The sequence below is a fragment of the Bemisia tabaci genome, chromosome 2 (genome assembly GCF_918797505.1).
Source record: "Bemisia tabaci chromosome 2, PGI_BMITA_v3".
Classification (NCBI taxonomy): Eukaryota; Metazoa; Arthropoda; class Insecta; order Hemiptera; family Aleyrodidae; genus Bemisia; species Bemisia tabaci.
In genome coordinates, this window is record NC_092794.1 from 65,770,874 (window position 1) to 65,791,376 (window position 20,503).

The window sequence follows — 20,503 nt, forward strand, 5'->3', positions numbered from 1 at the left end:
GAATTCTGGAGCCGTCAAGAATGCCTGTGCAAAGTTTCTGACTTCTAGCGCAATTTTTCGACAAGATATGAATTGACAACCACCTTACTTGTAAAAACAGTGGATATGAGAATCCACTGTTCTCCCCAGCCGCACAGCAGCACTATAAAGATTCGAACGCACTTGCAATAACTGCCCGCGCACCGGCCATCGGCTGCAGCTGACACTCAAATGATACGTATCAGGACCGTCTCGCCAGAATTGTTGATTTTTTTTCTGATTTGATAATTTGTTCCTTATTTTTATTGTAGAAGTTACAAACAGTTTAGTTTTTTGTTCAATTTTATCAAATGACTCATCACTGACTTATTTTTGGTTCATTTCAATCATTTCACCAGCCTTACCCTTCCTGAAGACTTTGTTTCATGCATAGAAAAACGTTCTCAGTAAAAATAGCAGATGTCACATTTTTTTCAAATCGCTGTTACTCCTTCAATTTTTTACTTATATTAATCATAAAATGCGTGTTTTTAACAGGAAGAGTTGCTCTTCATGAAAATCTTTATAAGAATCCTCTCAGTTCTACGGGCGGCAAAGTGCAAAGCTTCGAAAACTACAAACGTGATTATCTCACAATAAGAAAACTCAAAATCTGCTATTCTTACAATTAAGTCATCATGTCCTGTAATAAACTTACGGAAAATAAATGCATTTCTGAGGATCCAATAAAGAAAGTGCAAGAATTTAGGACAAAATTCAAGATTGGAGAGATGAGCCATTCTAGCAAATCCGACAGGGAATCAAGTTGATCCGATGTCAATTTTTCTGTTAGCGTGCAGATAAAGGATTTCATCAAGGTTTTCCATCCTAAATTCTTAGGATCAAAGTATACAACTCCACAGCGAGATATTGATGACGGGGAGGCATGCTCTAGATCATTTGTTTCAAAAATCAGGGAAATTTTGTTTGAAACCTGAAACATAGCAATTGAAATAAAGGGATACCTGATATTTTTAATTTTTTTATATACATTGTAGCTTTGATGAGCTGAGTAGATAGCTTTTAAAAGGATGTTTCCTGTATTTTAGAATGATTAATTAAAACTATTCAAAACATCTTTCCACAGATTCCTGCTAAAATAATTTGAGAAAGAAAAAAAGAAAATTGTTACAGCTGTAGGGATTTGTAATCGAATAAGATTATGCTAAGAAAAGATAAACGATACGAGATAGAAAACCAAACTTGACTCACATTACTTAAAGGATATTATTCCTGCGAGAAAAGAACGAGAAAAACTTGGTTTGTAATGAGGATGAAAGATAAGGGAAAGAGGCGATTCAAGTACTAATACAAAGATATTATTGGATACAGAGGCCTCGCTGAAGCAAAAGAAATTATACAAACGCCTGTTGGAAGAGATATAAAAAATTTAAAAGTGCATGCTTCTTAGCTAAAGCTTGGTTTCCATTATCAAAATGGGTCATTGGTGCATCTGTTGAGTGTTGTTGATCAAAACTGAGGGACGCCTCTACTTTTTGATCAATGTTACACTCAACAGTTGCATTGAAGACCCATTTTGATATTGGAAATCGGGCTCTAGTCCCAATTATATCTACATTCTCTCGTTTATTATCACGCCCGTTTTTCTAAGGTTCTAAAATTTAGTTTTTACTTCCTTCCTTCTGACAGGAATGAGTGGAGAGGTAGAGCATTTTACATTTCACTATAATTGGTATATTTTAGTAAATTGTTGAAAAACTGTTTACTTTGATAATTTCTCCGGACATTAAGCAAAACTTTTTATTTTCATCCATGACTGAATTCAAATTTTCAATCCAAATTGGATCGATTGGGCCATCAAAGACCAACCACTTTTTGTCAAGACTGGGACCTGAGGTAAATTCTCGCAAGGCGTTTGCTATAATTCCTGGAACAGAGATGAAACAATAAAATGAGTAAACTGGAATGAGAGTCTAGTAACGAAAAAAAAAGTTCCAACATTTTTCCCAACATTTTGCAATATTCATAAAAAATGCTCAAATTTAAATCATCCTGGAGTACATGCCATTGCCGTTGACAAAATTTAATTGTGAAATAATTTAAAATAGCTTTAAAAATACATGTTAAAAAAATCAAGCTCGATTCAACTGAGGGCGCATCTATAGAATTTGAAGGAGGAATACACTGCTTCCTATGGCAAAAATGCTGTATCTCTGTTCCAGATTTGGCACATTTTTCACAACGCATTTTTGAAAAAATGTTCCACTGAAAGAAAAGTTGCAAACATCCATCTTTAGTACTTTCAGAATAACTGTGTTATACCACTGGGAAGTTATGATGAAAATATGAAGCCAGAAGATAACTAACTTTTCTTGAAATGGAGTATTTTGTCTCCAAAATAAATAATATGTCTGGAATGGAGCTACAGAGTTTTTGCTGTAGACAGTGGTCCATAGCTAGGATTTAATATTTTTTACTTCTCAACAAACACAGCAAACACATCAAACAAATGGAACACACTAAACTTATGAAACAGGTCAGACACAACATTCCCAACAGGCACAATATACCCAACAAACATACCAACCACATGATCATAGGCTATAAAGGCTGGCCCTTGTTGAGATTGACTGCATTTCGGGTATACGGCTAAAACATAGCCATAAAAATACATAAGCAAAGACATAAAAAGCATAGACAGAAAAAGGTGCAAGGGCTCTCTAGTGTCCATGATATCCAGAAAAACCAGGAAACTAACAGGAAGATTTCCAAGCTTAACCTACCATCAGACCACTCATGCGACTCTGCATCAAACTGGCCAAACAGCTGACCCATTGTCACAGCTTTCGGATTGATTATTTTGTAAGGAATTTTTGTTTCTTTCATTTTCTCACTGGTAGTGTCTTTGATGTAACCAATGGACTCTGCAAGAACCTGTTTTTAACACAAAAAAAGTACAAATGTAAAAGTTAGCTGCTTTGTAATATGCCTGACTTAGAAAAAATTAAAATTCTTTTATGTTACAGAGAGGCCACTTATAAAGCCAAGCGCATCTTTCCTTTTTCTCCCCAACTTTTTTTTCTTATTAATTAAAAAGATGAGAGCAGCTTTCTTTTGTTTTGAAAAAACCAAAATTCAAGGTTTAAAAACTTTCATTAGTAGTCTATTAAAAGACGTAAACATTTCAGTGAATAAATTAGTGATTTTTTTTTCAAAAAATAACTGGTTTTTTTTTCTTCTTCAATTTTTTACCTACGGAAGATGCATTTTGGACGCCTCAGAGTCCATCCTCAGTTTTGCAACCGACCCATTGTCTTCTTCTTAGATTGTAGTCCGAGGGCACTACTGCAGCTAATGATTTTATTTATTTAATTATAAAGGGACAATATCTCCATCCGCAAATCTGTGCAAGGTTCAAAGATTAAACCATTGCTTCATTGCGTATGCAACTAACCCACTTTTACCCAAAACAAAAATATTATTTGAAGCGTTGCAGAACATGCATTTATTTTTTACAACTTTAAAAGCCATTCTTAGAATATTCTATGAGGACAGATTTTTACAATGATAATTAAGAGAGCAGAGGAGGTTCATACCATGTAATAATAAAGTACTAAGTCTTGTGTAAGTAGTAGTCTTGTCTTGTCCAGTGTGGAAAATTTATGATATAGTAAACACACCTGATAACTGCAAGTTTTCCCACTGAATGGTTCTCCAACTAAGATAATACTGTGCCGCTGAACTATTACTTCATACAACTGTAACAATTTTGAAACAACAAATTCTGTTGCTTGAAGGTTGTGTTTTTTTAAACTGTTTTTCAAAGCATCAACAAGTTTTGTTGAGTCATCCGGTATCGGAACTGCGTCTGGAAACAAGTCTCGGTAAATATTCAAAGCTAATTGAATATCCTGAAAGGAAAATCGAAACTTTAGATGAAAAGACTATGAGTTTAATGTTCAGATGAATTGAATTTAGAAGAAAGGAAATGGTGAAACAAGCCTGAAAAAAGCACTAAGATCATAAACAAGTTAACCGGCATAATGTATTTCATACTAGCTTCCGCTTATGCCATGGGTTTATCAGTGGTTAATTTGACGAGAAAATTAGAATGTGAGGCCTTTAAATAATTTTTTGCTTTGACTTTAATGCCGTGCTGGTCACTCTCCCTTGGATCATTGAACAGCCCCATAACTGAATGGCAACACCAGAACTATTGGAATTGATAATTCAAAAATCAATTATCTCTTCATAACCGATAGGACATAAAAGAAGTACGCTTTTTCTGCCAAAATTCACAATTATGCTGGAGTGCTACGTTGCCAAATATCTCAATATTGTTTTAATTTTTCCTTTGAAACTTCTGCAAATGCTTTCATAAAAATTAAAAAGGATTAATTTTCATGACAGAAGGGTTTGAGATGAAACTTTCAAGTGATTCTGTTCATTAGTTCAAATATTGGACAAGTTGGAGAGGTTTGACGATAGAGCGCCTTAGCACAAACGGCGCTCGTGATACTTTGGCCAGAAAGTGACAATTTTTTCTATTACAAGGCCTGACTGGCAAATGCATTATGCCCCTAACCTTGTTGCGACTAAATCAGTGTTGGGTACAGTTCTGTACCTTACTTTTCCGAAATATCAGTTAAAAGCAACATTTTTTTTTCTTCTCCTTCTTCTTCTTTTGGCTACAGAACATTACTTCATCCACTTTTGGTTCCTGCGACAGACCAAGCAGGATAGTCCTCCTTTTACAGGTTTTTTACATTATGAAACCTTGAACTTTTCAATTTTCTAAAAAAAGAAAAATAAACAAATGTAGAATTTAGAAAAAAAACTTCCAAACCTGTGACAACATTTTTGGATGGTTCACATTGACAATTGCTTGCAAAACAATGGAACTTTCATCATTTGAGGGAAATCTGAGTTTCAGCTCACTGGCTAAATTTAGAATTGTTTTGATGGTCCGCATGCCAAAATCATAAAAAAACTGTGATGAGAGAAGTGCTGAGCAAAGGTCACATGTGGTTACAAGCTTTTCCGCCAACCTGCAATTGAATGATAAACAGAAGAAATTACTTTTTTGACCGGCAAAACTCACCGCAAAATTCTGTTTTGTTTTGTGATCCTGTGCAAATCAACATTTTGAAATTGAATTTTCTGAGTAATTTTCATTTTATTTTCTTCATAACAACAAAAAGAGCATGAGGGATGTGGGCAACGGGGGGGGGGGGGGGGGGGGGTTTGGGCAGCAAATGTGAAAGAACAGTGAATAGCAAGATTATAATTAAAGAAGTTATTGATCATTGATTAATTTGTGTTTAATGGTGATTGTAAATTAAATTATTGTTAAATTCCAATTTATTAAATAATGATGTGCAATGCTGTTATGGAAAAAGAGTGAGATAATAAAATTTGATCTTAAAATATGGACTCCTCCAATAGGGAATCGGAAAAAGGGATCTCATGGTTATTGAACGAGTGCTCTACCTCAGAGCCACTTCCTGCACCGGAAAACTGATGGCTGAACTGGATATATACACTTGGGCGCAGCTTCGCCTTGCCCAGCCCTCCCGGCGCAGCGTCACTGGGTGTCCAACGCATGCTCAACCAGAATCATCGGAATTTTTTAGGCTGTTTCCAGGGGGCATTGGTAAGAACAAAGAAAGATGGTTATTATAGATTCATCCAGAGAGTTCATAGGAATTTTTCCGGCCTGATCGGAGGCAGCAGCTTGGGATGTTCCCCTTGTAAGTAACACTTTTTTAAATGAATTTCTATGATGATGAAATGATTATAATAAATATAATAAAATGATTTTCGATTTCACCTTTTGGCAGAGCGGAATCCAGCAGCAAAGAGGGATACGACACAAATCATCGTAAAATCCGGCACCAGTAGGGCTACAGGTCTAAAGCGAGCTTTTAAATTATCTGGTAAAGGATGACACCCGATGGTCCTAAAAAAGCATGATCAAAATGAAAACGGACTTAAATGTATATGCAGGACAAATGAGAATTTTTGTTTGTTTGTAAGGCCAATATAGAATGACTCTTACAATGGTTACATCATGCCTGCATCGCTTTCTACAACCAAGGGTCCTTTAATTCCATAAAAGGATGAAAAATCTCTCCCGCTCTTAATTAACTACAATATGTTATTATCGCACCCTAATGTCGGAAATCATACAGTCAGCAAATTACTCAAGCTTTCTTGTAGGTATGAGTTCCTTTTAAATTTTTAGGTATGCTTTAACAGAAAATTTCTACAAAACATATCGTGATGGCAAAAATTTAAAACATCAATGTAAAAAATTACTCAGCACGCAAAATAATTACCACATTTGCATGAATTTATTGTTTACCAAAAACGAAGTTTTCTCAATTTTCGGCCGCCTACATTTAACAGTTAAGGGTTGATACATTTTGGCGAATATTTTTTCTTTAATGCATAAAACATACCCAGGATTCAATGTAATAAAAATAGCACATGATGGATTGATTGTAATTTCAATTCCTTCAAAAATAAACCGCTCGGTTTTGCTAATGATAGCAGCATGAATGTTTTGAACTTGCTGAGCAATTACTGAGAGTACTTGCAGTTGAATTCTGTTCAATTCATCAAAGCACGACCAAGCTCCTGCTTGTGCGATTCCCTGAAAAAGGAGAATACCCATTACTTACAGCTCAATGGTTTTCCAGAAACTCTAAAAGCAAGATAAGGACCATAATTCAACCTCACCTCAGTTAAAGAAAAGCTCATTTTCCTATGTAAAAGATCTGATGAATCAAAGTCCTACATGAAAATGATAGGAAAATCAGAGCAGCTGACAGGTCTGAAAAACCCACTGCCTGACCTAACTCTAAGGCTTGATTTTCCCCAATGGAGGGGGTGAAGCGACTATAAAGAGAGACAGGAGGAACTTGGAAAATGAAGCAATAAGATTGGCATAGAACAAAAATTCAAGGAAGTTGGACTAAAGGCCTGTACTGAACATATTGTCGCCTGCATGATGGTTTACATGGGACGGATCCATTGGAAAAGCACGTTACTATTCTATTAAGGGTTAAAAAAATGACAGAGAGGTGGATATAATTCACTTCCGAGAATAATGCCGGTTAAAAAAAATCAATCTCACTTGGTACTCAGTTGTGAACTCAGAAACTTTTCAGAACTCTTGTCTTTCAATATAGGTAAACTTACCTTGAAAAATTTTCCAATAACTCGATAGCCCAGATTTTCGGTGCAGTTGAAAATAATACACTGTTTAGCTACAGTCTTGGCTAATGCTTTCACAGTTTCTGTTTTTCCTGAAGCCGCTGGGCCTTCAAGGAGACCTCCTAGATTCAATTGAAGAGCAGCCATCATTATTCTGGAAAAGAAGGCTCTTTTATTACTTATAGGTTTTTTGCAAGTGTTAAAAAATTGTTTTTTGTATTACATGTTCATCCTCATGAGGCATTGTATATGTATGTAGGATCATATACACATGATTCAGTTAATGTTCTCGACTAGCCCCCAAATTTAATTTTTTACCCCTCTTCCAAATAATAAGAATGATGTGAGTCTAAAAGCGAGAACCGACCAGTTTCGTATTTTATTGAAAGTATCCTGAGAGGAACCAAAGTCTATGAAATAAAACTAGAAATTTTCCTGACGTATCGGTAATAATTCCTCTCAAATTCCGAGGAAGTTCCAGAAGAAAATTAAAGCCACCTCTTGTGTCATTCATTGCGAGGAATAAATGGACGTATTTATGCCAAAGGGAACTATGTGCATAGAGTTTGCGTGTAACATAGTTCCTTTTAGCATAAATACGTCCAAATGTACCTACGAGAGTCTCAAAACTACTACAGGAAACAAGATAAGATCAGAAAAACAATGACCTTTTGCATTTTTTAGATCCCCAATTAGCAAAAAAAAAAAAAACCTTTGATTGAGGACGCTGCAAGTGGGATAATACATGTTTATGCCGAGTAAAAACACACTAATTTGTTGAAAATCTTTCTTGAGGTTATAATCTTATGTCACAAATCAAGATTTGCCTTACATTAAAGATCTGGCTCGAAGATATGATCTTGCCTCACATACCAAGATTTGCTTCGCATGAGAGATCTGCCTCATGCAGGCCCGGTCCTAAGATCGCCACACCAGGCATTTTCTGCTGGCCTGCTCAGGACCAAAAAGAGTACTGATTCAAAGGCTCATTCCAGATCATTTTACGAACTGTACTTGTTGAGAAATAAGACTCACATCTCACAGAAGATTCTTACAACTATGAAGTACTTATGTACTTGAAAGTGACATCATTTGGTACCTGTAGCAACGATCCGTTAACGGTGTGATGACTAAAATTGGAGTGTTTCCCAAGTATTCATATCCAAAATTGATGGTCGTGTCAACCATTGAGACCGATATTCTGTCATCAATACTATAATATCGTAACTGACGGAGCCAAAAGAAGTCTTCACTCTGATTAATCTTCTTTGAAATTAGTACTTCCAAGATATCTCTGGCTAGAAAGTGGGGAAATATTATATTTTGACTGATAAGTGTCATTAACTGACTTCTATGAGGAAAAAAACTAACTATGCTTGCAAAAAAGGATTGGGATCTTTTCTCAATCCAAAAGGTCTTACGAGGAAAAGAAGTCAGTCATAGTATTTTCAAGATTATGCAGCTTTCTTTTTTTAGCCTAAGAGGGTATATGAATATCAACAGTGAATATCACACATATGAATCATATCAACATATGAATATCAATACCAGACCACTTATCTCAATTTACAACATAGCAGATTTCCTATCATACTTCATTTTTGAACAAGGAAAACTACACAACGTCAATTCTTCAACATTTCAGTGATGTTTCCTCTCTATGTGAAGAAAACTGTGAAAACTTCAAGAAACGGTATTGATTTGTTCTCCTTCAAGAAAATGAGATAGAAGAGGAGATTTTTAAACAAGATATGAGGTCTTGTCAATATGAGATAAAGATAGTGAATATATTATGACGGCAATTTGCATCCTATTTCAAAATCATAGTCAAAAAAATAGGGTAGACATGTGGAGATCAATGCACTTGGCTCATGATGAAAGAGGAAGACACCCTCAGCATCACCTAGACTGACTTTGCTTTGTTAGAAACCAACCCCCTTGATTTCGCTTTCAGTCAAAGTGCAATGAATCGACTAATTTAGATAAAAATTGAAACTTCTTTATAGTGACAGGAGGATCTCATTTCCTATTGCCGGTGTTAATGATCAGATAGATCGATAAACAGCAAAGAGAAAAAATGCAAAAGTAATGCAAATCTTAATCAATGTCAGATATTGTATGATGAGGCTTTCAATTTTACTTCTTCAGTGACAGCAGGCGTGCTCTACAAAAGAGGTGACAAGAAAATGAACTGCTGTACCAACCTTTTATCTGTTCCCTAACTTCATAGATATGACTCCTTTTAGCTTCTACTTTAGAACGGACTATTGCCATTTTAAAGCGGAATTTTGGGTGTGGCAGAGATCTTGAGAGCTACATGATAATCAACAAATTCCTAATGCCTTTCATACTCACAACAGATACGTTGACCAGTTTCTATTTGCAGGAGATCTCTTGCTTAGCATGGAAGTATTAATGGTTATTGTAGTTGGTTCTCACCATGGACTTCTGTGTTGATTAAAGAGCCAAGAGTAATGCGGTGTCCAGCTGTTAACTTCCCATTCACTAAATTAATGAGCTCATCAATTCGCTGATTGCTCCTGTCAAGACACTTCTACAGAGGAAGAAAAAGAAAAATCAAAAGGAATGAAAACTTAGGCTAATTTAATGGTTGCTTAAAAATTATCTTGTATGTATGTTGTATGTCCTTAGTTCGAAATAATAATGGATTCATCAAAATTATATAAAAAAAGGAATTAAGTTGAGGAAGAAAGAGAATAGGTAATAGTGATGGTGACAACAGAACAACATCCCGGATATAGTGCTCACTGTAAAGGGTGCTAAAGTGGCTTTCATCATCGACATTGCGGTACCTTCGGCATCCAAGCATCCAAACATGCAAGCTCCCTATGCAGAGAAGATAAATAAATACATGCCGCTGGCTGATGGGATTAAATGTCTGTGGAAGTTGGATAAAGTGATAATTGTGCCTATTGTTATTGGAGCCACTGGAGAAGTTCCTAAAAAGCTGTTCGATAGCCTGCGAAAGCTCGGTTTTAGGAAGGAGCTGTACCAACAACTGTAAAAGGCAGCATTTTTAAGAAGCTGCAGAATTGTCAGTCCAGTCATTAGCAATGACTACCACCGCTAAAATAATCAAATCCACTTATAGTCATTTTAAACCCACAGATTTTTGACATTTTACATTTTAATATTTTCATTTTAGGATAATTGGGATTTGTGAATTTTTAGCTTTGAAACAATTTTTAAAATTTTTATCTTTTTTATTGAGTTGGTTGTAGGGAGCCTCAAGTTTGACTCTCCGTTGCGTTGGAACGCCGAAAGAAGTCAGGAGAGCCGGCCTCAGGCTATGGACGTTAAGGACATAATAAAAATAGTAATAATAAATTTTAAAAATCTTAGTGTTGCTTAAACATTTTGAACGAGATCTGAATATCATCTGTGTCTTGTTTGCATTATTATTATTTTCATTATTATTATTATTGTCTTGTTGCATGTTTATTGCTTTGTTTGTTGTATGGAATATGAAAGGAGAAGCTACAAACCACTAAATTCAGAGAGTGGCTTTTACTGTTTTGGGGCAAATTTTGCTTTATCCAGGGTTTCTGAGGTTAAACCTTTAAAATAGTTGAGGCAGACTGTTTATCAAGGCACAAAATCTTTAAAATATTTTAAGAGCATAGCGAATTGTGTCCTGAGTTCAATATATTTGGTGTTATTCAGGTCTTAATTTATATAGTAAACAGCGCAGTGGTAAGTCATAAAATGAGCACAGAAAAATTCTGAGTCTGAGAAATTACTTGTATATGTATAATAATGCACTGTTAAATTAGTGATAAAATAAATAATGATTTGAAAAATTTACGAGCTAAAAAAATAAGTTAGAAGACTTTCAATGGAAGTGACATTTATATCCTAACAAAAACATGTTGTGAATCATGGGTAACATACCTCTAGGGTGGATTCTATGAAGGCTTGCTCAACTTCTTTCGTCCAGTTTACACTTGCAGCACAAAGTATAGCCATACCAGGACCATCCATAACCCACTCTTTCCAAGGTCGGCTTGTGACAGTGTGAACTGAAACATTGATGAGGTCGCACAAGGACTGAACCATTAGCTCCTCTACTTGAGTTAACCACTTTTCGACTAGTTCCTGAAAGAAGAAAAACGAGAGGCTGGATTCTAGCTCATACCACTACTCTAAACCGTTTCCAAAATATTTTAGAAAGTCAGCCACCACAAAATTAATATTCCTAACGATCAAAAATCCTACTTCAGTAACTCATCAGAATACAACCTGATAGGTGAAGTGCTATAGCACTTTACCTATGGTACTAAGTCACAGGCTACCTGGAGCACTAAGTCCTATAGCATTTTAGTTACCCAGCGGCAATTTTGTCTTTTGTCTTTTTCAAGCGACAACTTATGAAAAGGCATCCAAAACCTCACCATGACATGAGGACGGTAATTAAAATAGTAAAAGAGAGTGTTTTGAGTCACATGCTTTGCGACACATGAAGCATGTTGCCAGGTTCTTCACATAGCGAGGAACCAGAACAGCTGACGTAGAGAGCTAATCACACCTAGTTATATTACATTCCTACTTAAAGGGCAAAAAAGATAAAAAATTGCAATATTAAAATTTGGTACCTTGGCATCAGCTGGCACGATAATTCCACTCAGAGGGACATTTTCGTTTTCGGCTGAAATCATGCCTGTGATGGTGCCATCTTTTTGAAAATCAAGCTTATCAATACCTTCAAATAACTTCTTCAAGTGCGGCTCAACTCGTAATGGATCTTTGGTTTCCGATAATATTTCCAGCAACTCATTGTCGGACAGAAAAAAAAACCTGTGGCAGAAGGTCATAAATAGTTTCATTAGAACTAAAAAAATCAAAAAATGTGGTGAAAAATTCAAGCCCTGTCATGAAGCCAAGGAGGGTCCAGTTCACTTGCTAGATTCCCGTTTGCCTTACTTTATTCGTTCAAAACAGTACATATACTTAAAGAAAAAATATTAGAAATGTATGATTAAAGAAAGAAAGAAAAAGTGAAGTTAATGTGCATTCGTATTATTTGTGTTGAGTAAAATTTGGGGGGAAAGAGGGGAAGAAGGGTCATTTGAAACTCTTTTCACTTGTTACTTAATCTTACCGACCCCTAACTTTAACCTTGAGTCTATGTATTCTTTCTGATTTTTCCAAAATAATGATTCCTGCTCTGTATATCTTCTTTATGGAAGATTTTTTTCATTTTTTGTCCTTCCCCTTTCTCCCCCTAAACTAACAATACCTCAAAAATCAAGCAGGGCAAGAAAAGGACTTGCCTTGGAAAAATTATTCTTTTTTTCTCCAAATAGTCATTGAGACCTCTTTGAATATCTTCCAGGAGTTGATTGCTTTCTCGAAGCATTTTGAGGAGATCTGGGAAGTCAGTTGCAGTTATGACATGCAAATCATTGACAGTATTTGACATGACAAGCTTCCATGTTTTGTCGACTGTTTTGAAACTTCTTGCTTCTTCTGGCATTTGACGCATGATGTCTTCAGAGCCAAATATAGGCTCCAAGTACATCCAAGTTGCTTGGACCTTGAAAATTACACAAAGTAGTTCTAGGAATTCAATAATCGAAAAGGCAACTGATGCATTTACAAAGGTTCAAATTTTAGAACAGAAGGAGAAAGATTGAACAACGGGGGTCACTGAAAATTAAGATCCATCATTTTTTAATTAAATAAATTACAGATTATAACATTTGACACATTGAAATCTGGCAAATTTTATTCCAAACCTCTATAATTATGAACACAGCTACTCAGAATGACTAGTCTACAATTTTTATAGAATATCTCAAATCTGGAAAATTCAATCAGATTTTTCTTGGTTTCTTCCAAATTTTATAAGTTGGATTGAAATAGATCACAACATGCACTAACCTGCAGCCAGACATCCAATATGTCCTGCATGGAAATAAGTTTTTCTTCCCAGGCTTGCATTTCTCTCTCGAAAGGTTTCACGTGAGGACTCCCTCGCATTGTTTGAGCTTTCAGAATATGATCATCAAGCATTACTTGGATATCATCTACACTAGCCAAGACGTATACTCCTGTGTCTCTGAGAAGAGTAAATTATTTTGTTCACTTGTTTGACAAAGCACAAGCAATAACAGGCAAGATTAGAAAAGGACGATAATTGATTCTCTTCAAAATTTCCTTGGCAGGTACAATAAGGGGTAAAATGGCACTGATTGACCTGACATTAGATTGCAATGACATTGCAATGAAAAAGGATAGACCTGTCAGCAGAATCTTTTCCGTCTTGATTCACCAGTCATTTGTCATGGTTCACCATGAGGACCGCCAGCAATGGTTAATGGGATTTGGCATACCGATTTAATTGCTATATTAAAGGGAATAGATAAAAAAACAAAGACCCGATGAAAAAGAAAAAACCCATTACAGAGTAAAACAGGCTACCAAATATTACCTGTGAGGTATACAAGTGAATTTTATGTCAGTCCACTCTCCTTGCATTTTCAGAAGATTGGTTTCCAGGTCGTATTCTTTAGTTGCAGAGACACTGATTTCTTCTAATCTTCCTGTAAATTTTATTAGCCCAAAGTCTATCATTTCTGCTAAAGTTGACTCTGGTCTAGGACAAATTGAGAATCCAGCAACTTCACTTATCTACCATGATCATAACAAAAACAATAAATAAATAAATACAAAAACAAATGATTACAGATGAATAAATGATAAATAAGTATTATTTTTTGGCCTGCTTGTCTTAGAAAATCATTCAATGATGATGGAAAAAAATAGATAGATAAATAAAAAATTGTTAGCTTCTCCTAACTTGATTCTTGAGTCATTTCCTGCGGAAAATTTCGAGGCTGAGACATGATGACATATTGCTTGAATTCTCAACTGTTTCACTGGATACGGACACAAATTCCTGTTTGAATTCTTTAACATCTACCGATGGAAAAAGTGTGAAATCACATACCTCCAACCTGGTTAATCGAAATTTCCGCTCCTTTATTATTTTCTCAAAGAGAAATAAGCCGACTTCTATAAATCTATACAGTATATTCAGCTAATAGAGAAAAAATATCAAGGCAGTTTTCAAGAAATTATATAAACTAGTTTTCCAAAGAAAAAAAAAGGATGACAATAAGTCTGTATTGTTACAAACGGAGATACTTAATTTTGCACTTTTGCCATCGATATGCGACTTTAAAAATGTTTAAAGGATTAAGAAGATCGTCATTACCTGTTCCCAATGTCTGTCCCTTAAGCCAGGATTACAAACTGTTTGAAGGACAGGAATAAGTTGCTTAAATTTTTCAACTTTTGCACGCACTATTTCTGCGATTCGTTTTGATCCAGGCACATCATAAAAAGTCTTTGACAGCTTATACAAAATTGACCACATACTGTCAACAGTTTCTTTGATTTCTTCAGCGTTCAAATTAGCAAATGGACCTGGAGAAAAAATAAATATATTTATGAGTTTACATTAAAATGGGATCAACCGATACCTCGTATCAATCAGCGTAAGCTGCCTTAAAAAATTGAAAGAACTTATGTGAAAATGGCTATTTTTCTTCCATAACTGTATTCAAATAATTTTTACAACTTGGATTTTCCCTGGCAAAACAGCAAATCCTTGAGTTTTAAACTTTAAAATGAACACTTCTGATAGAATGTTTTGACTAAAAGAGATGAACATTACTACAAAATAACAACCAACAAAATGAGAAATGTTTTTGCCTAACATTGTCGACATTATCTAAGTTGTGTATTGCTGATATAAATCAAGTTACCACTGACAATCATTCACTGGCTTTCAAGTCCTGAATATAATTGAAATACCAAATGTACGTACCTCAAAAAGAGTATTTAAAGGGTAAACAATTTTTGATGGACAATCACTTGTCAACCGAATATCTACAGGAGGTGACTCATCAGACTTTTCCGAGTAAATTTTTACAAGGGCTGGATGAGTAAGAGAGCTGACTTTCTGTTTACACTTTTGACCGAATGATGGAAACCAATCATTCAAATAAAGCTGTGGTTATGGAAATTTAAGTGCATTTTTTAAAAAATGTCTAGCGTTAGAAGTGCAGAAAAGAAGGAGGGGGGAATAGAAGAAGAATTTATCCTGTAATTATTTTTTCTGAAAGACCTGCATAAAAAAAAAAAACTAGCCTATTCAGTCAAGACCACTTTTCTCATAAGGTGAAACTTAGGTGCATTAAAGACTGCAATAAAAAAGAGAGTTTCTGAAAAAAAAAAAAAAATTAACACTGAAAAAAACTCCATACCATTATACCATATCTCATACTTTTTATGAAATTCTAGGATGGTATGCCACAGTTGATTATATGGTTCCACAGCAGTGAGCATATTCTGCAACTCTAGAAATGGTGTTACTTCAAATTCTAGAAGTTTTTCTTCCATATTTATAGACTGAAAAATTTTAAACAACATACTCATAAGAAAATTGGAAAAAAATTCCATCCTTCACCTTAGTAAGTAAATCATACGCAACTTTTCACTGTGGGAAAAAATTAAAGGTGAGAGAGGTACTGTAAAAACTCAGTGGGACTTCATCTGAGAGAAAGAAAAAACAGACAATATTAAAGCAAGAGCAATATTTGGACACTTTCTGGGAGAGCAAAGACAATTTCAATTAGTGAAAATAATTGTCCTGTAACTATCTACTACGGCAACAAAAAGCACACTTATGTACCATTTTCGTAATATTTGATGAACAATGATGAGTTACTCTCCTCATCATTCACAACAAAGCTCCCATTTTAGCTTATCACATATTCATTGGTACAGGAATGGGAACAAAAGAAACACTGATCAGAATGAGACTAACTTACGTCAGCTGTTATTTTATCTTCTGCCAAAATATTAACAAAAGCTTCAATTGTAGTTGTCGTATCAACCATTTCCTCCATTGTTAACAAAGGTGGGTCCTTTTTGCGCAGATATTCTAATTCTTTATGATGTTCTTTCAGCCTAAAAACAAAATAGAAACACATTTCCATGAAAAAGAGTGAAGGCCTTAAACTAAAGTGTATCTCATAAAATCAAAACTCTTTTCTCAAAAATTTTAGTAGCTTTAGTTAATACTATAATACAGGCATGGACAGAAATAACACGAAGACCGTGGTGACATATTTTATTTTTGAGGTGCTTGGACTGCTGTCCTTTGTACTGGAGGAAAATTTCACTTCTGAGATCAACTTCTCTTACAACAGATTTGAAAGTTCTAAAGTTTTCTTCCTCTTAAATGTATTCCAACTTTAAGTATTTTTCTCATGTTCAAAATGTATTAACTTACTTACAGCAAATCAAACTCAGCTCGCTTATTTTTAAGAATTCCTTCCACAACATCTCGCCGTTGAGACACGCGAACCATTGAAAGTTCCAATATCTGTTCTAGATCTTTGGGCCATGTAAAGACACGACTATTCAAATATATGTCTTCATCTGGAATTAGAGTTCATTCTCATTACTTAGATGAAAATTATTTGTAGTTGTAATTGCAGTTTGAAATTGAAAGAGTTGGATGAAGTTTTGATTTAAAAGTCTGAAATTTGAGGGCTGTTCTAACATTTGCTGATGAGACATTAGCTAAAACAAAATGTAGTAAACAGTATCTTTAAACTTTGCAGACAAAAATTTGTACGTTTCAAACAGCTTGTTTTGCACACTTTGATGAGTGATAATGCACCAGATATCGCCTCAGATTGATTTAGACTTTCGTCATAGAAAGTTATTAACTCAACAAAAATTCACATCAAATTTATTTTTACTTCCCAGAAAAAGCTCTTTTAGTTTGAAGGAGTTCCTAGAAATTTCTTGGAGCCAAATAGACTTACCAGGCAAATGTGCATAGGTCATCAAGAATAAAATCAATTTTGCACTATATTGGAGCTGTGTTTTCAGGTCAAACATGGTGACATCACGACTCTCAATGATAAAGTTGGTCAATTCTACAAGTTGTGCTGTAGTCTCAGGTACATCACCAACTCTTGAGATTATTCCTTCAAATTTCAGAGCAATTCTTTGGAAGAGAAAAAAAAGGAAAAGTAGTTGATCAACAGGTACAAGACCGAGTTCGGTAAACACTAGTGATATAGAATTGTTTTCTTAGGAAATTTGTGAATTCTTTTAAATTGTCTAGAGAATTACTTCATTATCAATGCGCAAAAATATTAGATTTCACAGCCAAAGGGCCCCTCTATCAAGATATTGGAGAAAAACCATGCAGTGGCTGCATTGATTCTAAAGTAAACGCAATTTTTCAATTCTCAAAAAACTCTACTCAAAACTCAATTCCTCGTGAACCTCTAGATAAGATTACCTAATTTTCACACTTTACACATTTGGAATAATTATTGGTTACATCCCCTTTCCTTCCTCCTTATACTTTTAAGATGTTGGTTCCTATCCTTTAGCATGTAAAAAATGAATGGCATAGCATTCATAGCGCAAAAGCAGAGTGCCAGCCAACTTGTTTCACTGATTACAACTCTTTCTGTTTGATTATACACAGAGAGACCTTACTCTCTGTTGTGATTGCGGCAGACATTCGCAAAATAATCTGTAATTGTCTCATGTAGCTGACTTATCATTTTCCACAGCGTATCATTCACTTTGGTGCAATCCAAGTCAATTAAATTCAGGGGGATGTTTTGTCGCAGATCATAAACTTCATCTTTAAGTGAGTCATAGCTCTCGATGCGACTTGCAAAATCCTGAAAACAAAAGTCAAGTATCAGCAAGAGTTTTTTTCCTAGAGCTTTAGATTCAGATAAATCTTAAGTTTTTTAAGTTTGTAGTTTGTTCTAAGTTTTCAAAATAAATAAAACAAAATTTGAAACATATTTTTCAGATAATAATGATGACTTTTCTGAAAAGAACTCATTAACAGATAATTGGCAGAGGTGGCAGGGTTGACTAAAGGTGCTGAAGAATATGGAATTTCTTTGGCATTTATTCATTATAAAAGCTTAAATAGGGCTGAAACAGAGTGACTAAATAATGTAGGGTTCTTGTCAAAATATCATGATTAGAGGAACTAGTTTAGGGATGTATTGTACAACTTGCAGAGGCAATCTGGAACATGAACACATAACTGCTCAAACCCATGAATATGGCTTTACAACAAATGAATGAATAGACGTCGAAGAAATTGCATATTTGGTACCTGCTATGAATACTCAATGAAATTCACTATTCCAATTATTTCGATATCGCCTTTGGATGATTTTGAACCACTCCTTTTTTACTGCAGTTTTTGCATTCTTTTAAATCCTGTTTTAAGGGTATGAAAATTTTGAACTGAGGAAACGTTACACCTAGTTAAAACTCCATTGCCTTTCACAGCCCCAACTTGCATTGGTAGGTATTTTAATCATGAATCAGCTAAGCACCCTTACAAGCATCTAATTTTAATGTCCACACAGTTTTGATCTACAAAAATACTTTAGATAAGGTGGATTAAAGGTTTGTCATCTTTGCGAAACTTCAGAGAAGGTGCCGATTTTGGCATAAGTTCTTGGGAAGAAAATTTAACATTTTTATACCTGAAAAAATATGTCCATCACTTTATGTCCCTGAATTTCTTTTAATTGAGCTTGAAAACAAGCAGCATCCATCAAATAGTAGAAATTATTCTACCGAAAAGAAAATAATGAACAATGTTAAAATTCACATTCAGCTTCCTAAAGATAGAACCTTGCAGACTTACTCTTAGAGATGGGAATGGTTCAACTTTGAAAAAGTCTTCTAAAGAGGATGTGGCTTCTCCCGAAAAAATATAAAAATATGGCCTGTAACACTCTAAATAGACTGTTGGACCCAGTGTATTCATATCGAAGCTATGCAAGGCTACCTTTAGAATATTTTGAACTTCTTCTTCTTCAATTTGCACTGAGTGTAAAAAAAGAGCCTTTTCTTTCATTTCTGAAAAGATAATCAGTTCACTTGAATCAATAATTTTGAAAAGGAGTCATCTATAAAATTTGGACGGATTGAGTTTCCTCCAGAGATCTACTCCTGATAGATGAGTGAATCAGCCCCTGAATGCTTACAGCTAGTTTTGCTGTGAAACATCTTTTCTTAGGTTTGCCAAAAATTTTGCAAACTCCAAATAGGGTCAATCTCCCTAGAGACTGGCCCTATTTGAAATTAACAGGTGGCATTTTTCAATCATAACTGTGTATTGTTATAGTGCAATGCATTTTTCTCATTTTGCCTCCAAGTTCTTGGGTCACTTCGATTTGTCTATCATACCTAAAGAAATTGAAAACTGTTCAGTAATTTTAGCAACCGAAAACAACTGATAATATTGGTGCCTTTGTAATTTTACTTGTCACATGCTTTGTCACACAATAATAAGTGCTTCCCTATTACAGGATAAACAGTGACTATTTCTCAAGAATAAATTTTGAACATAAATTGTGAATCCTCATTCGCAAGCAAAATTTTCAGGATTAAGCATGAAAGACTGACAATAATTTCAAAAAGGGGCCACCTCCATTTCAATTTTTTCCCCCTCTTCAGCTCCAGTATTCATTAAAGTGTCCTGTTTCACTCTGAATTTACTCATTAAAGTCAGACTTACTCTTATATGGACAGGGAAACTTCCAAACCATATATTTTGATTGGAGCAGACTTCCTGTCATACTTCATTTTCCAAATGGAAAACAACCCAACATCAATGCTTAAAAACTTCCATAATTTTTCTTCTAGGTACGAGCCAGAAAAATTCTGTGGAAACTTCAACAAATGATGTTGATTTGATCTCCTCAAAAAGTATAAAACAGAAGTGGAGATTTTAAAATACCGCAAAGGAAATACATTGCTTGGGAGTTTCACCGTTTCCCCTAGTTTTCCCTTGCTTTCTAAACATTTTTTTCTTTTCCTGATAAATAAAGAAACAGACATGGCCCTTTTTAAAATTATCAATTTAATTATGACACCTTCTTTTATTAACTATTTAGAACAAATCAATGCTACCTAACTAATCAGAAATACAGTAAAAACTTGATACGAAGAACTATTATGAGAATAAATTTTTAACAGTAACTGGAGATATTAGACATTGTATTCTCATAAAGTAGCAACTTGTTCCGTTTATGATTTATTTTAACACCACAAAAATGTATCTCTTCCTTGTGACAAGATTAGGATGTTACTTTAACTATTCCTATCTTGATTTCTTCTCACCAGCAGGAGCTTTTTTTCTCTTTCTCCGCAAGAATTGTATCCTCTAGTTATCATAAAGTTGCTTAGTTGTTTTACTAAATTTTGTTTA

At 34.8% G+C, this 20,503-nt stretch overlaps 1 protein-coding gene across 13 annotated transcripts in view; it reads right to left on the reverse strand.

The window, feature by feature from the left end:
* LOC109039805 (dynein axonemal heavy chain 3) overlaps positions 1 to 20,503 on the reverse strand; it is a 73,216-nt gene that overhangs the window by 43,786 nt on the left and 8,927 nt on the right. For 11 of the 13 annotated variants that reach the window (XR_011899143.1, XR_011899141.1, XR_011899142.1 and 8 more), the window contains 22 exons: positions 18,935 to 19,149; positions 17,749 to 17,939; positions 17,061 to 17,245; positions 16,524 to 16,668; positions 16,056 to 16,194; positions 15,489 to 15,633; positions 14,435 to 14,646; positions 13,649 to 13,848; positions 13,099 to 13,276; positions 12,489 to 12,751; positions 11,811 to 12,012; positions 11,110 to 11,313; positions 9,637 to 9,751; positions 8,297 to 8,495; positions 7,183 to 7,351; positions 6,441 to 6,634; positions 5,810 to 5,938; positions 4,826 to 5,027; positions 3,660 to 3,890; positions 2,763 to 2,913; positions 1,746 to 1,906; positions 677 to 952 (listed from right to left, as the gene is read on the reverse strand). Coding sequence is in view for 8 of the 13 variants with exons in the window: in XM_072296083.1 (XP_072152184.1) it covers positions 677 to 952; positions 1,746 to 1,906; positions 2,763 to 2,913; positions 3,660 to 3,890; positions 4,826 to 5,027; positions 5,810 to 5,938; positions 6,441 to 6,634; positions 7,183 to 7,351; positions 8,297 to 8,495; positions 9,637 to 9,751; positions 11,110 to 11,313; positions 11,811 to 12,012; positions 12,489 to 12,751; positions 13,099 to 13,276; positions 13,649 to 13,848; positions 14,435 to 14,646; positions 15,489 to 15,633; positions 16,056 to 16,194; positions 16,524 to 16,668; positions 17,061 to 17,245; positions 17,749 to 17,939; positions 18,935 to 19,149 (4,106 nt within the window). In the remaining 5 variants the exon portion in view is untranslated. Of the gene's footprint in view, positions 1 to 676; positions 953 to 1,745; positions 1,907 to 2,762; positions 2,914 to 3,659; positions 3,891 to 4,825; positions 5,028 to 5,809; positions 5,939 to 6,440; positions 6,635 to 7,182; positions 7,352 to 8,296; positions 8,496 to 9,636; positions 9,752 to 11,109; positions 11,314 to 11,810; positions 12,013 to 12,488; positions 12,752 to 13,098; positions 13,277 to 13,648; positions 13,849 to 14,434; positions 14,647 to 15,488; positions 15,634 to 16,055; positions 16,195 to 16,523; positions 16,669 to 17,060; positions 17,246 to 17,748; positions 17,940 to 18,934; positions 19,150 to 20,503 lie in introns of those variants that run through there. The other 2 variants (XM_072296087.1, XM_072296090.1) reach the window with 2 other exon arrangements.